The sequence below is a fragment of the Calypte anna genome, chromosome 3, assembly GCF_003957555.1.
Source record: "Calypte anna isolate BGI_N300 chromosome 3, bCalAnn1_v1.p, whole genome shotgun sequence".
Taxonomy (NCBI): domain Eukaryota; kingdom Metazoa; phylum Chordata; class Aves; order Apodiformes; family Trochilidae; genus Calypte; species Calypte anna.
In genome coordinates, this window is record NC_044246.1 from 5932118 (window position 1) to 5948427 (window position 16310).

At 52.6% G+C, this 16310-nt stretch overlaps 1 protein-coding gene and 1 long non-coding RNA gene across 3 annotated transcripts; one reads left to right on the forward strand and one right to left on the reverse strand.

Moving 5' to 3' along the window:
- Positions 1–266: 266 nt before the first annotated feature.
- Positions 267–3872, reverse strand: IRF2BP2 (interferon regulatory factor 2 binding protein 2). Its single transcript, XM_030447230.1, has 2 exons — positions 2804–3872; positions 267–2516 (listed from the first exon to the last, which is right to left on the reverse strand). Exons 1-2 carry the CDS (start codon positions 3807–3809, stop codon positions 1801–1803), a joined length of 1722 nt encoding a protein of 573 aa, XP_030303090.1. The 5' UTR covers positions 3810–3872; the 3' UTR covers positions 267–1800.
- A 1144-nt stretch (positions 3873–5016) lies between these two features.
- LOC115598092 lies at positions 5017–14681 on the forward strand. Of its 2 annotated transcripts, none has more exons than XR_003987378.1 (3): positions 5017–5257; positions 13450–13798; positions 14214–14681. It is a non-coding gene; the product is annotated as an uncharacterized LOC115598092 (long non-coding RNA). The 2 variants fall into 2 exon arrangements; XR_003987377.1 differs by having other exon boundaries at positions 13450–13784.
- Positions 14682–16310: the final 1629 nt, after the last annotated feature.

A 16310-nucleotide genomic window follows, 5' to 3' on the forward strand; every position in this document is an offset into this window, starting at 1 on the left:
GTCTGAACATCATCACATTTAGAACAGTTGACTAAAAAGCACCCAAAATTCTTCAAATTATAGCTGAACAGGTTTTCCTCCTCCTCTTCTGATACTGGAAGTGTTTATTAGCCTGTCCCCAGGAAGGGACGACCCCGTCACCCTTTTTTTGCTCAGAAACAACTGCTTATAACCAAGTTATAAACACCTCAAGAGAAGGGCTTGTACAGCTGCAGCATTCCCAACGAACTATAAACAGCACAAAAACATCACTATAAGACTCGAACTATTTCTAGTAACCAATGATTTATTGATTTTAGAAGTCTGCTTGGTGATGCAGAAGCGTGATCAAAAGAAGTGGCTTTACAAAAGCGTTCTCCAAAGTAGCTTAAACGGCAGGGCCAGGGCCATTATGTGCAGCCCTAATTGCTTTCATTTCAACCAGTTTATATTTTCATTTTCAAAGAATAGCAGGTTTGTTTCAAGCACACGTAATAAGGAAATTACAGGTTTCCTCCACCCACATTTGGGCTGTCACTGATATGCCCGCGGGCAATCTGGCAGAGCCTCAAGTCACCACTGTCACTGTACCACACCGTACCTGCCACTACTTGGAAATACCAGGTCAGTGATAGTAACAATAGCAACAGCAGGAGAGGTGACTGATAAACAAACTCAAAGTCCACCTGCGCTACCTGAAAATTAAAGTAAAATTTAAAAAAAAAAAAAAAAAACAAATTTCTCCCCCACCTCCCCAGCTTTTTGTCCAAGGACTTCCCCAGAAGTGACGTGGAAGACCTTCAGAGATGGCAGTGCTACGTTGGCTCCTTCACCAATAATTAAGTTTGTTATCAAAATTCCACGTTCTGGTACGTAATTGGTGAATAAATGCAATTTTGTAATCGTACAACTGATCACGTGAACTCTGGTCAACTTCGCCTTAAAAAACAAAACCAAACAAAAAAGCAACAACAACAACAACAACAACAAAATAAACAACCCCAAACCAAAACCAAACAAACCCAGAAATCCCTAACTCAACAGTGCCTCTCAGACACCTCTCCACATCCTACTCTGGAGGCAACTTCCCATGAGAAACACGGTGGAATCTGGGACTGGATCTGGTGGATCTGCCATCACAACCCAAGCCACACGTTTCTGGGAGAAAGCCCTCCTGCTCCTTAAGCTTGCCTGGTTGGTGGGATGGCAACAAGCATCCCAACCTTGGCTACCACTCTTCTCCCCAACCGCCTCAGACCAAGCCTGCATGCGACCAGCTCTACAGGACAGGGGCCAGGAATAAGGAATCACAGACAGTAAGGCAATCTTTACAATGTCAGAAAGTGTATTTGGCATTTAAAAAAAAAAAAAGAAAAGAAAAAAAAAAGGAAGGAAAGAAAAAAAGCGAGAAGAAAAAACAAAGTAACAAGTGCATACAAATACAGCTAGAAGCATTTCTGGTTTGCCAAGTGCTCTCTAAAAAAAGCAGCGCAAGTCACAGCCTACATTGAACAGTAACTGTCACCAGGGAAGCACAACAAATAGTTGCTATAACAAAAGGGAAAAAAAAAATAGATACAAACAAACAAAAAAAAAAGAATTAGAAGAAATGCCTTTATAATAAGTACATACCTTTTGTCTTCAAAAAAATATAGAAACACAATGTATTCAAAAAAATCAAAATTATACAGCCATGTTTATGAAGTCTACATTTCCCTTGTCTTGGAGATATATATATATTTATATATATATATTTATAGATATATACAGAATTCGAGCAGTTCGAGTTCAAGGTGACGTCGGGCGGCGAGATGGGGCAAGTCACGAGTCCCTCTCCTTTTTCACTTTCACATCTCCGGCCAGGATGGTGGCGATCTCCCCCTGCATGAAGGCCCAGGGGACATTGGAGCCGACCAGGGGACACTTCTCCCCGCTGGGACAATAGACCTCCCCGCTGGCTCCCTGCTGCTTGATGCTCTGCCGGGAGCAGGGGAAGCAGAACTTGTGGGAGGGGACGGAGGGGCACTGCACGAAGTGGGTGTCTTCCAGGCGCTCGTGGCACAGGGTACAACACAACGGGACGCTGGCGGCGAGGGACGAGTCCGGCAGGCTGGCGGGGTGGACGGGTTCCAGCCCCCCCGTCGTGTTGGCCCCCTGGCCCGGCACCTCCCTGCCGGGGCCCAACCTTCTTTGGTTCATGGCGGAGGGCGAGGGGGGGCTGCTGCTGTTCCTCCGCGTGGTGGAGTGGACCTGGTTGGCGTCTTTGGAGGCGTGGTTGCCCCCGGCATTGTCCGCCACCAAAATGAGGGCGGCCATGGGGGACTGGCCGTTCTGGGCCGCCTCGGGCGGCGTGGTCCGGTTGGAGTGGGGCGAGGCGGTGGGCGGCGGGGGGGACATGAAGGGGGTGGCCGTCAGCGGCAGCTTCATCCCTTCCGACGAGGTGGGCAGCCAGGGCTGCGCCTCCCCGTTGATCTTCGGGGGTCCCGCCTCGCCCTCCGGCTCGGGGGAAGGCTTCCTCTTCCGGGCTGCCCGGGCCCCTGCGGAGGCAGAAGGGAGGAAGAGGAGGAGGAGGAGGGTGAGAAGGCAGCGATGTCGCAACGCACGGGGGTCACCGCCGTGCAACCGCTGCAAAAACACAAAAGTGGCCGCGACCAACCTCCCCCCCCCTCTCCCCCGCAAGCACCCGGCCACCCAGGCCATCAAGCCGTCGCCTCTGGCGCCCGAAGCTGGCCGGGAGCCTCGACCCCGCATCCCAGTAGAGTGTCCCCAGCCCTCCCCTCCCCTGCCCGCCGATCCCCAGGCCCGCCAGCCCTCGCCGCCTCACCTGGCTTGGCCACCGCGCCGTTGGTCTCGTAGCCCAGCAGCCTGCCGCCCGCCATGCCCGGCTCCTTCTTGAACTTGCTGTCGAAGGGGGGGACGCCGTGGCCGCCGTGCTGGTGCAGGGCCAGCAGCGTGTCCCGCACTGTCTTGGGCTTGGCCAGCCACTCCTGCTCGCCGCTCGCCCGGCCCTTGCCGTCGGCTCCCAGCTCCGCCGCCGCCGGGAGGCTCTCCGCCGAGCCCCGCTTTTCCTTGGCGCCTCCGTCGTGCTCCCCCGCCGCGCCGCCGCCCGAGGAGGAAGAGGAGGAGGAGACGGAGCCGGGGCGCTTGTGCCCCAGCTCTCCGGGCTGCCCCGCAGCCTGTGCCGCCGCCGGCTGCTGGGGGACGGGCACGGCCATCGGAGAGGGCGCGGCGGAGATGGCGGCCAGCGAGGCGGCAGCGGCGGCTGCGCGGCTGCCCAGGCCACCGATGGCGGCGGGGAGCCCGGCTCCGTTCACCAGCGGCACCAGGGTGGGGGGCACGGCGTGCGTCCGCCGCGGGTTGGGGCTCTGCCGGTTGAGCTCGGGTGGCTCCTCGGGCTTGGGGAAGCCGTTGGGCACCAGGATGCCGTTGACTTGCCGGCCGCCGCCGTACTCGGCGCCCAGGCGGGGCGGCGGCCGCTCGGCCGCCAGCGAGTAGCGCTCCAGGGGCTGCGGCGGGGGCCGCGCCGCCGCCTCGGCAGCCGCGGGATGGCCGAGCTGCTGCTGCTGCGCCAGGAGCTCCTTGGCGGAGAGCGGCGGCTGCTTGGCGTGGGGCGGCGGCGGGGCCCGGCCCTCGGGGAAGCAGCCGTGCGCCCGCTTCAGCTGCCGCGCCGTGTCGATGACGAACTCCACGCGGTCGGCGCCCTCGTAGTTGACGCAGCCCCGGCACACGGGCTCGGTGAAGTCCCAGATCATGGCCCAGGGCATGCGGGGCAGGTCGCACAGGTAGCACGACTGCCTGCGGGAAGCAGCCGCCACCGCCGCCGACGACATGTCCCGGCCCCGGGGCAGCGGCGAGCGCCCCCCGCTCCGGCTCCGGCCACCGCCGCCTCCTCCGCCCCTCGCCACCGGAGTCCCGACGGGGAGGCTCGGCCGCCGCGGACGCAGCGGGACCGTCCGCCGGGCCCCCTCCCCCTCTCCTTCCTCTACCGTGCGCTGGAGCGGGGCGCGGCGGTCGCCCCGAAAGGCAGAGTCGCTGCGGGGGACGCCGCTCCCCTCGCCGTCTCCGCCGGCGGCGCTCACAGGGCGGCGGGGACGCGCATCTCCGCGGCGCGGCTGGCGCAGGGCTGCGGCCGCTGCCGCCCGCACGGCTCCCCCGCTCGCTGGCTACTACGGGGCGTCGGGGCCGGCGCGGCGCGGCGGGGCGGGCGGGGCGGGGACTGCCGCGGGGGCCGGGGCCGGGGCTGGCGGCGGCGCCGTGCCGGGCTCCAGCCGCCACCGCCGCCTCTGCGCGCCGCCGCCTCGATTCTTCGACAGTGCCGGCCGCGCCTGCGCGATGGGCGCCCCCGCCCGCCGCCGCCGCGATCCCGGCCCCTGCCCGCGCCACCGGCACCGGGGGTTCCTCCTGCCGTCGGGGGGGCGCCGCTCCCCCGCCCCGTCTCGCTCTTGGGGAGGGCTGTGGGAGCGAAGAGGGACAAGGCGAGGGGCGGGGGTGCGCTGCGGCTCCCTCCTTCTTCCCTCTTGTATTTTTGTTATTGTTTCTGTTACTATTTCCTGCGCTGCCGAGGGGCTTTGCCGAAGGCTGCCACCCAGGGGGTGCCTCCCGCAGTGTGGGGCTCGGCGTGTATGTGACCCCCTCCCCGCCCCCTCCCTTCCTCGGCCGGTGACCTTGAGCACTGCGCGGTGCCCCGGGCGTGCCCCGCGGCTCTGGGTGTCCCGTGTGCCCCCCAGGCCAGTCAGCGCCATCTCCGGGCAGGGCCCGGCGCTCTCCAGCGCCTTTCCCCGGCTTTGTTCTCCCTGCCGGGGCAGGAGGCACCATTACAAATACATACAACGATTTTTAATTTTTTTGTTGTTTTTTAAGCGTTTAATTGTGCACAGGAAATAGGACGTTCTAGATTTCCTGTAATTTTCAACCACAAACCAGCGTTTCTCTAACGCAGACAGCAGAATTCACACAGACTAAGCCAAACGTCGTCTTCTACTCCCCCCGCAAAAAACAAACAAAAAAAAAACCTGCGGACATGTTTCCCTGTCCCCCTTCCACGCTGCAAATCGCTCATCCGCCGCCCGCATCCACACCAAAACACAGGGCGGGGAAAAAGCAGGGAGTAAAAAAGGGTGTTTGCTCTTCGCCTTTGCCACGGGAGGTGAAGCAACCCCTCACCGGGCGCATCCCGGCACCTACACCCGGCTGCACGCGTCTGCCCGAAGCCGGTAAACACGGCGTCGACTGCTCCCCCCCGACGCCCGTGCAGGGGCCGCCCTTCCCACGGCGTTATGTAGGTTACGGGGGAGGGAAGGAGGGCAGGAGGGAGGGAAGCAGGGCGGGCGGTGGAGGCCGGCCGGGGCCGGGGAAGCTCTGACGTCCGCAGCTGCCGGCGGGAGGTGCCTCCCCACCTCCCCCCCCCTCCACCGCGGCTGGCAGCCTCCCGACGAGGCGACCGGGGCGCTGCGGGGCCGGGGACCCTGCGGGCGGACCGGCCCCGCACGAAGCGCCGCCTCCCTGCTGCTCTTCCGCGGTCCGACGCGGAGGTTAAGCGGGCAGGGGTGGCAGCAGCCGTCCCCCCCACCCCCCACCTTCTTCCCGTTCCTTCCAGCACCGCCCGCCGCTGTCGGGGCTGGGTGGGGCGGTCACCCCTCAGCCCCCGGGGTAGGGGGACACTCGCCTCTCCCTGCCCCGCCTTCCTTCTCGGCCCGGAGCTGGCTGCTAGCACAGACCCTGGTGCCAGGCTGGGTGACTTTGCAACTGTGCTCCCAGCTGGGCGGCCTGGAGGTGTCGGGCTGCCAGCAGGCAAAACAAACACCCCTCTCCCGGCCCCCGACTATTCCCGCACGTCGGGGCGGTGACCGCGGTTGCTGCCCCGGGCGCTATCCCCGGAGCCCTCACGGCTCGTACCCGCTCTGCGGGAACCATCCGAGGCAGGGGTAGAGGAGGAAAAGGGTCAGGAGGAAGAGGAAGAAGGGGACAGCCCGCAGCACATCCCCGACGTGCCCCCGGAGCCTAAAGGGTTAACCTCGGTTCTCTTTGCCGGAGCAGCCCTCCCTTTCACATTGCATCAAAGTCTTTTAAAGCTGTTTCTCTTCCCTCCTCCCCTCCCCGGTTGGAAAGACGCTTTATCCATGCATGCTAAGTAAACAGATCTTTGTTTTCGTCTTCCACCCACTGCCCTCTTTCTCCAGCCCGGAGCTGGAACCTGGCCAAGCCGGCTGCAGCGATTGCTGCCTCCACACAGCCACTCACACACACACACACGCGGGGAAAGGGGGGGGGGAGAAGCCGGGTTTCTCGGGTGAGGCAATGCGCCTGCAATTGGCAGGGACAAGGCAGGAATTGTAATTGCACTTCATCATGTGATGGCTTATGAAAGAGGAAGTTTGGATGTTTTAGTCACGTACTCCTTTGCCCTCTTGCTTTAGCCTCCAGGTTCTCCGGAGGAAAAAATTACATATATTTATATATACTGGTAGAAAGCCAAGAAACAGTGTGTTTGCACATTTCACATTTCAGATCGTGAGCAGAGCTGGAGTGCTACATGAGCGAGGCTGCAGGGGAAGAAGAAAGCGAAGCTTTCAGCTGTGGCAGGCTTTTAACTGCAGGACAGAAAATGTGACCTGTATTTATTTTTCTTTATTTCTAATGAAAACTAGCTGCTTGGAAAAATCGAGATGTGTGGTACTCCGGTTTTGCTGCATTTGCTGCCTTTGAATTCATTCTGGTGGAAAAAGAAAGAAAAATCCCACGTTACCGAGCACAATGTCAAAAGGCTGATGAAAAAATAATGGCAGCACTACATAGGAAATGTGGTTTATGTATCAAATCACAAAAAAAAAAAAAGAGTCCTCAAAGCTGCTGACTGTTACAGCAGTAACTGCACAGGAATTGAACAGATAATGCTTTTGTTTCGTGTTCCTTTTCTTTGTTTTTTGTTTTTTTCAAAACAGAAACCATCCTTTTGAGCCTGATCTCTTCCAAACGCCCCTTGTTATGACACGCCAGTGCTGGAGATAAGAGCAGCGGAGTGCTGGAGGACACCTGAGGGGGGGGGAATGGGGGCTGTGCATGCCTGGGGCAATGCCTGGGCCAAGGAGCACCACGGTGGCATGGATGAGGACCCAGCAGAGTGCAGGAGGCCTTTGCCTTGTTCTGGTTGTGCCCAGTGTCAGAGCTGATGGAAAGGAGAGGAAAGGTTGACACAAGGCAGCTCTTTAAGATGAACTCTGCCCCCAACCCCCAAATCAACACCACGGTGAACCCCTTCTTACCCTTTGTTTTTTGGGTTTTTTTAGTGAACCAGACTGAGATGTTGATTTATGTCTCCATTCTTCCTTCCCTGCAAGTCCTATTTCCCTTCCTGCCCTTCATTCACACTGGTGGCAATGATCCCACACAGCCCCTTGTCCCAGAGCTGTGCCCTTAGCCTGCACTTCACCCATGGACCTTTTCTCTGTGGACCTTGCCCTTCCTTCTGTGTCCAAACCAGTGCTCTTCACTTGTTCCCTGTGCCCTCAGCATTCCTCTTTCCCTTCTGACTGAGGGCTGCCCCATCTTTTACTCCTACATATATGCACTGCTTCATCCATGGATTTTATTTGCATCCTTCTGTTGAAGCAGAAGTCCTGCAGGGTTGTAGCAAAAAGGCCAGAGAGAAGACTGAAAGGGTGATGATAGTGGAGGTTGCTACCACCTCTCCTTCTTTGATACATAGTGGGGTTTGGAGGCTTCTTTCCCAGAATGGAGAGGGGAGAGGTTGGGAATAGGCCTTGAAGTTTTGGATCTGGTAAAACACAGATGATTTGGGGCCAAGGACCCCACCACCAAAGCAGTGCCAAGGTGGATGAAAGCAAGACCTGCCAGCTCAGCCTGCAGAAACCTGACAGCAGATTACAGCCTCCTGCAGTGCATGGCTGGGAGTTTGGTCATTAATTGCTATAATGTTTGTAGAGTCTCTGCTGAGAGGAGAGTTCAGGTCAGAAGAGAGATGCCTTCTGATTTTATGGCATCTTTGCTGTTTTCATTCCTTCTGGAGATGGGATGTTGTTCCAGAGGATCTTCCAGAAAGCTGAATGAAGCTGGGTTTCAGTGGGCTTCTTACCTAGGTGAGGATTATGTGATTTTTGCCAGCAGTTCAAAAGCCCCTGAATCAACCAATGAATCTTGCTTGTAGACAGCTGCTCATATTTGCCTGCAAGAGTGAGCTACTGGCAGCCATTTTAGAAACACTGAAACTTTTGGTTTTAATTTTAAAACAATCCATCCTTTTGAAAGTTAATTCCCTCTGCGCACATCTTAGGTATGGGGTTTGAGATGTATCATTCAGACAATGCCTGAGGTGAAGTTCTGCTTTGACATTGATGCTGGTCCCAAAACCAGCCTCACAGCACACTAAAAAGAGAAAAATCCTAGTGAAGAAGAAAAATACCCATCTAACAGTGGTTTATTTAGTGACATAGGGGGGGAAAAAAGATACAAATGAGGCACAGCCTGTTGACATAAATAGGCTTTGGACAGGCTCATGCTAAGACACTGATCCTGCAGATGTTTACAGCCATCTATAACTTTATTCACAGGAGCATCACTATGAATATAAAGCCTTGTGCACTTTGGTGCTGGCAGGAAGGGATCATGGTTCCCTGGGAGCTGCTCAGCAGCAGGGTGCTGAGGGCAGGAGCTGGCAGAGGACCTGGCAGAAAAATCTTCTGCAGAGGCCAGGAGGTCACTGCTCCAGCTCCCTGGGAGGCAGGATGTACCAGAGGCTTGAGAGGGACTGGAGTAGCTACTCCACATCTGCCTTTTGCCATACGTGGGGACCTTTTCTTAACCCCTTCAAGACAGATGTGTTGAACGCCACTGTTTAAACTTCTGGGAGCTGTGAGGCACCACCTAAGCAGAGCCTGCCTAGAAAAGGAAGCAGCAGCAGGATGCTGCTATACCATGAGCTCATAGATATCTCCCAAAATAGGGAGATGCTGTGTATGCTGCTATTCTGCTATGATTTTTTTGCTCTAGGAAGTTTGGGCAAAGATAGTTCCCAGGGAGTTGCAGTGTGAGCAAGAGCCTGGGTGCTGTGGTTTCTGCTCCATTGGTGGGCTCTACCCTAGGCTGTTTGGAGGAAAAATTGCATGCTTTCTTTAAAAAAGGAAACAATTCTGTTTTCAACTGAGCAGTTGACTTTACGCCCTCTTTTCAAGTAGCAGTATGGAAAAGAAAAAAAAAAAAAGCAGCAGGAAAAATCTCATGGAAATACTTGAGAAATTCAGAGGTTACTACCCTCTGAAGAGAAATAAAATCTTCAGAGAGATACTTCCAGATGCCAGAAGAAAGGGCAATTGATGTGGAAAAGCTTCCAGCCCTTATCCCTGGGCTGGGTGAATAGGCATGTCGGGTTATCCCATTTACACTCCTCCTTGCTGCTCTGCACTGCGAGGCACAGTCAGCAATTGTCTGTGGCCACGGGCAAGGGGGGCAGGAATGCAGTGGCCGGGGGCTTCCCGAGGTGTGGGCAGAGCATCAGGCTGGGTGACCCCTTCCCAAAATAAACAGGAAGCCTGGGAAGCTGTGACCCCTCAGTGACACCACTCCAGCTCTGCCGGAGTTGAGGGGCTGCTGAGTACCTCCTCAAAAACTGGGCAGAGGCTGGGACTTCACAGGAAAGGATACAAAATAAGTGCAGGGGAAGGTCATCTGTTGACAAAAAGTTATGGAGGGCTTTAAAACTCCTTCTGTTTAAGCCCTCAGATAATTTTATTACTTGTCTGTGCTTCATCCACCAGAGCCCGTGGCCGTGCAGCCTGCAAAGAAGGGGCAGGCAAGCTGTAAAGAAAGGGCAGAGCTTCCCTTGCATATATTGAATATATAGCATATATTGAAGCCTGGTGTTCCTGAGCAAAGCAAGAAGAGGAGCTCCAGGGAGTGTGTGCTTGCCGAGGGGTTTCACAGTTGGGCTAGTTTTGTCTGGAAAACACTTTTTCCCCATTTGGGGGAGTTGGTGGCAAGGTCCTGACTGAAATAAAGTCAAAACCAAGGCCCAGGGTTTATGGAAGCCAGAGCTATAGGAACTGTTTCCAACGTGGGAGTTCCTGCATTACCGAAACATCCCCCCAAAGCAGCAAACTGTCTTTCCCTTCCAGTTCCAGCTTCCAAGTCACCTCAGGAACCCCCTAGAAGACCTGGCCCATCCCTAGAGGTCTCTCTGCCTTAGAGGGTGTCAGCCCCATGGTTTGGGGCAGGACAAGACCCCCACTGCTGGCAGGGGGTTTAGGGTCTTAGCTGCTTGCTGCTGACCTCAAGGTTTCCTGCCAACACCAGCAATTTTGCAACCCCCCTTTTCTTCTTGCCTGGTGGTTGCCTTGTCCTCCTGGCAGGGTATGGGCACCTGGAGGGGCTGGGGGCTTTGGGGTGGGTGCTGATGGCTTTGGTCTCTGAGCAGACTGGCTGTTTCAGAGAGAAGAAAGAGGAGAAGCATTTCTTCTTTGATTGTCTAGCAATTGCTGGAGTTTTATAGTTACCAAACACTGGCACTCACCATCCAAAGTAGCAAGGCTCATGAAGTCCTTCCTGCCCATGGCCACTTGTGCCCCTGGCCTAAACAGAAGCTGTTCTGTAGGGGAAACACTTCAACATATGGAGAGATGTGCAGCTGCTCCAGGAGAGTCTCCTGAACAGACCCCTCTCCCTCCGGGAGGAATTTTGTGTATTAGGCTGTAGCCTCAGTTTGTTTGTGAGATGTGGTTGATGGGCACACACTTCTGCTGTGATATTTCAGTTCTGCAAGGGAACAAGAGTTAGCAGAGGAGTGTCCAAACCTGAGAAAACAAAACAAACAGACAAAAAAAAAGGCAAATTAAGTTTGTTTCTGTCCTCTCTCCCCCACCACTGCCTCTCATTCCTCACCCTTTCTCTCCTCCCTATGCCCAGGCAGTGCCCTCCTCTGTGGGGAGTCCCTCAGGGAGCTTCCTGGGCAGTCAGAGCAGGTGGAAAATGCTCTCCTCTGTCCTTCAGCCCCTAGCCTTACCTTTCTGCTCTCTGCTGTCTAATCTGCTAAGTAAAAACACATAAAGGAAAGTATTTTTATCTTCTTGCATGCTCTGTCATATGTGTAGTACACTACTGTGTAGCAGTGCTGAGGAGCAATACTTACAAGTTTAGGCATTAATGATGCAATTGTAAACTTTAGCAGCAGAGCTGTGTTGTATCACCTCATCTTGTCCACTTCTACTTTTCAGGCAAAAAAAAAAAAAAAAAAAAAAAAAAAAAAAAAAAAAAAAAAAAATCACTCTTTTCCAGGCACCTGCATCCCTCCTGCCCAAATGCTCTTGCTGAGCTCCAGAAAGAGGTGCTGGCTGGGAAGTTCACATGAGTTCGTAGCTGATAAAAAGAACACCAAGCAACATTAATAACCAGGAGACCTGTGCTGGAACTGGCAATTAAGCCCAAGCCTCTTCTTCCGGATTTTTGTCATTAAAGGAACTTGCCAAAGGCTGGGCCTTGCCTATCACTTAGTCTCCCAGATGGGATTAGATGAGGGACTGAGGACAAGTCATCTTCGTAATGGGACCTGCTGAGGTCCTTGCATCATGCCAGAGGAATGGCTGTGCTGGAGAGCTTGCTGGGGTGGTTGCAGAGGCTGCTTGCACAGCCACCACTTGCTGCTGATTTAGGGTTCTCACACATGTGCTTGGAAGGTGCCAGAGGGGTGTCCCTCAACCAGCCTCTCCCTCACATGTCTCACCACGTTGGTTCAGCATGCAGTGCATCAGGATCAGCAACACCAAGCAGCTGCTTTTTGGCTTGCTGCTCTGCTTGAAGAGTCCTTTAGAGGCTGTGCCAGTGGCAGATGTCCCAGAGAACATCACTGTCATTTTGTGTTGGACCTTGTGGCACCTCATGGCGGCTTGCTGAGGCAGGGCCAGATGTGGTCACAACTGATTTAACCCCCTTGGGGACAGCAGTGACAGGGGAAAACTATACCAGCAGAGACTTCAGCAAGGATTAGCTACTTAGTGCTGACCAGAGCCCCTCCAGTCATCTCCACAGCTGAACTGGAGCCGTGGCCCAAGAGCCACATCAGTCCTCTGCTTTGCTTCCCATGTGCCCTCTGCATCCTCAGAGGTGAATAATTTTGGGGTGTTGTGTATCTGGGGTGGGTTTCAACTGCTGATCCAGAGGGAAGAGGACAATCACCTTCCTCATCCATTTTCCCTTTGCCAGTTACTATTATTGCTAACTGCTGTTGCACACAGGTTGTAATTAAGTGGAAAAAAATACAGACAAAATGAAAAAGGGTACGAGCCTCTCAAAAACATCTCTGTGTTAGCTGCAGCCTGACTCAGCCTTCAATTAACATTCTTACTTAAAATACTTTTGTTATACAGCTTTTGTTCAATTTTATATAATAGCAGGCCAAATCACCACCCCAGAGCTCCATGATGAAGAGAGGAACTTGGCCCTAGTCTCATGAGCACCATCTCATCCTCTCTTTGATCCAGATTGGCCTTGGATGTGCTTCTGGAGGAGACCATGCAGTGTTCCTGCAGCTCTACCTTGGCATGGACCTTGAATGGTGCTGCCACCCAAATACCTGGTCCCACCTTCCCCAGCCCAGCAGCCTGGTTCTGCCCAGCACTGCTCTCTGGAGCCAGTACAGCAGTGCTAGCAGCTGCCATGCAGCTAAACCTGACCCAGTGTCCCCATCCCACTGCTCTGGGGGTGCTATGGGGTGAAAGGGAGCAGGTCCAAATGCTGGGGATGGAGCTCAGCAGCAACATTGGTTTGTGCCTGCCACCAGGCACCCTCATGCTGCATCCACACCCATTCCATCACTTCCCATGGGCTGTGCCATCCATCCCTGAGCTGCCAAAGGGCACTCTGGCAAGGAGGGAGGGATAGATGGGCTTTCAGGGCTTCCTAAGGACATGGGACCACTCTGGAGTTGGGTCTGATTCCCTACCAGGGCCTAAGGAGCTTGAGAGTTGGGCTCCATCTCCTGCAGAGGATGGCAACACTGCTTCCATCATTCCTGGGAATGATAATGTGGGGAAACCTCTGCCCAGGGCTCCTCCACTGCAGAGGGATGACTTTAGGGCTCAGTAGTGCTATAAAAGGGTGTAATTACCAGCATGATTTTTTAAAATCTGTTCCTATCAGGCCTGGGTTCTTACTGGTACAAAACATGGTCTGTGTGTTAGTGTGTGTGTGTTCATTCATGTGTGTGCCTACAGAATATAAAATGGGGATTTGTATTAAAATCTGGAAAACTGGCATGAGGAAGATACTCCCATGTGTACTTCACTCATTTTGAGCCATTGCTGTCACATTTATGCCTCCACAAATACTCTCTGGAACCATGGGAACCTCAGCCTGGGTTTGCACAGTGTTCCATAAGCAGGATGGTGTTTCAGCTGGGAAGAGGGCTAAGAAAATAAGGATCTGAACACATCTAAACTTAATCTCATTCTCCATTTCTGCCCTCAGGTAACTAAAGAGCACAGTGGGCACCGTATCTCCTGGGGGCAGCTTTGCTAAGTGGGTGAATTTGTACCAGGGCAGCATTTGGCCCAAGGTGATCATGTGCAACACCCATTACCATGAGGTCAGGAGGCTGTGACAGGCCACCACCAACCTTATCACATCTGCTTGGCTCCACATCCCTGCCTGACCCAGCAGCATCACTGAAGAGGAGTCACTCCTGCCAGTGCTCCCCTCTGCCCAGGAGCTGGGAAAACTCCCAGGATCAGCAGAAACATCACAGAATGGGCTCAGCTCCTCTTCTGCTGGAGAGCCTGCAGTGGCACGCAACCTGGAAAGAAGTAGGTTAATGCAAGTGAGGTTCTTTCTTCTGTATTTTGTTTTATACTGAGAGTTATGTGTTTTGGCAGACTTTTTGATGAATAGGTCAGCAGGGTGTGGAAATGCATTCTAAAGCTTTCTGCATCCTTGCACATGCTTCTAGTTGCCGGGGATTTTGCCTACTGCTTCACTTGGAAAGATTTAAAAGAAAATGCAAATCATAAGCAAAGGGCAGAGATAAGTTTTTGCAAAAACATTTGGCACAGATTTTAGCCATTCCCTTGTCATTTGTGAACCAACAGAAAGAAACCCCCCCACTCAGCTACATGCAATATGAAAATGCTAACTTCTCTGTTAAGAAATGGGGAAAAAAAAACATTACAATCTGCTATGTTCACCTTCAGATAGCATATATAAGGATCTGTAACAATTTTTTTTTTTTGCTTCAGAATTGGTGCAAGAATGGGAAGGATCTGGACTTTTGTCACATCATCTTCCAAGCACATCAGTAACAACAAAGTATTGTTTCTTGTACTTCAAAAAGAGGTGAATGTTTCTGCATGGTGGGAAATCCAACTTGCACACCTGAAATGCAAGAAAAATCATATGAGCAAAAGACTCAGAAATTCATTTCAGATGTAACCAGATACACCTTCTGACAGACTGGAATACTTAAAATCTTCTTTAACCAGCAGCATGTCAAGACATGCCTGCTTTGGACACTCTTAAGACATCCAGCCCCCATATTTTTCATACCCTCCTAATTACATTCATATGTTTGGTTTCATATTTGACCTCTCTGTTGCAACAGAGTGCCAAGCAAAGCACTTCTCCTAGGTCTGACACAAAAATTAAGCTGGAGAGGATGGGGTATTCAAGATTGTCATATCCCTCATACACACACTAGAGTGACAGGCACCAATTAGCAGTATAACAAAATAAAAACTTTTTTTTTATTTAAATCCCCAGTGCAAACGTGCAGTTCTTAATTTAAAGTACAGTCTGGGCTCTTTGCCTTGGGTTGTTTGAGCACTTTTGTGTTCACACCTCTAATGCTTCCTCCATAATCTGGCAGCTCACCAGCCACCAGGTTTCAGCTTCTCTTTATTAGGAAGAAAAAACTATTTGCACAAAAATTGCATCATTCCAGAGTGAAGAACTGACTCACCTCAGTTTTTAGGAACCTCTGTCACTGAATCCAATGGGCTCAGGTTCCCAGGAATTGCTTTACATGAAACCTGGGGCTGCACAGGGTGATGGAAACACCGATCAGGAGACACCATCTGCAGAGAGAAATTTGCTGCTTTCTTCCCTCCCCTAAATTCTCTGAGAAACCAAAGCCCAAAATCACATCACTGTCAGCAAGAGCCGAATTGGGCCCATTATAGATACAGCCATAAAACCAGATAAATGTGATCATTTTGGTGCTTTAAAAACACATTATCAGTGACTAAAAGATCTGAAGGCACAGTGATGGTTAAACAGCAGCCTTTGGACCATTACTGATCTTTTGGAGAAGGAACCAGCAATGGCAACAGGAAGAGTCAAGCACCTGGCAACCTGCACAAGGATGGATTTCAGCTTTCTCAGGTAAGAGAGTTTTTCTGGAGGGCTGTCACACCACAGCCCCTCAGCCTTCAGCACATCAGGGTTCCCAGATTCAAGACCAGGCTTCTGGGAATTTCTTGGCTGAGCTGCACCTCCTGTCTGCCTTGCTTGGGAAGCCAGGTTTAAACACCACACTGCTCTGCTCTCCTTCAGCACTGCTATTACAGCCTTGTTGGTGAAGCAAGAAGAGTAATCCTCATGTAAAAATAATAGTATTGCAGACCTAGACAGCAGATGGTGTTATTAAATACCTGGCCAAAGTCTAAGGTCATCATGCTCTAACAATTAACAAGATACATTGTCTATCACTTAATAGGTAACCTCCTAGTGTGGGATGTTTGCAGGGCCAAGCAGAGTGGCAAGTGGTATCTTGTCCAAGGCTAGATAACTCTTCCAGTTAAACAAATATTTGGCAACCATTTCCTTGCCTGAATTTGTTGCTACCAACCCATTGGATAGAAATAACATGACTGTGTTGTTTCATCTTCTAAATGATGCCTTTTCTAACCATTAGGTTTTAACAAGGTGGCAAAAATTTGAGCATTTATTGATAGTTGCCTGGCACATAGGTTAATTTGTAAGAGCAAATCCTCAAGGTGATGTAAGTCATCAGGAGTCTGCTTCTGACTGGCTCCAGCAGGGTGCTGTGCATGTGAGGTGTGATCACCAGTCAGCTTATTTTTTATTCACAGAAGTCTTCAGCCAGGGAACATGTTTATCCTTACTCATGGGACTGTTGTCCTAGGGACAATGCCTGTTTATCTGTGTTGATAAAGTTGAAACTGACCCCTGGTAATATGTGGCAGGGCTGTCCTTGTGGCATGATTTAATAAAATATTCAGGCAGAGCTCCCTCTAAGGATTAATTTTATATTGTAACAGCTGCACTTTATCAATGTGTCCCTTGATATTTGCCCAACCTTCCTTGAGCTTGTCCTC

Coding starts and splice junctions, on each gene's coding strand:
- IRF2BP2 (XM_030447230.1), bottom strand. CDS start 3,809: ATGTCGTCGGCGGCGGTGGCGGCTGCTTCCCGCAGGCAGTCGTGCTAC. Junction 2,517..2,803: donor CGGCGCGGTGGCCAAGCCAG/GTGAGGCGGCGA, acceptor CTGCCTCCGCAG/GGGCCCGGGCAGCCCGGAAG.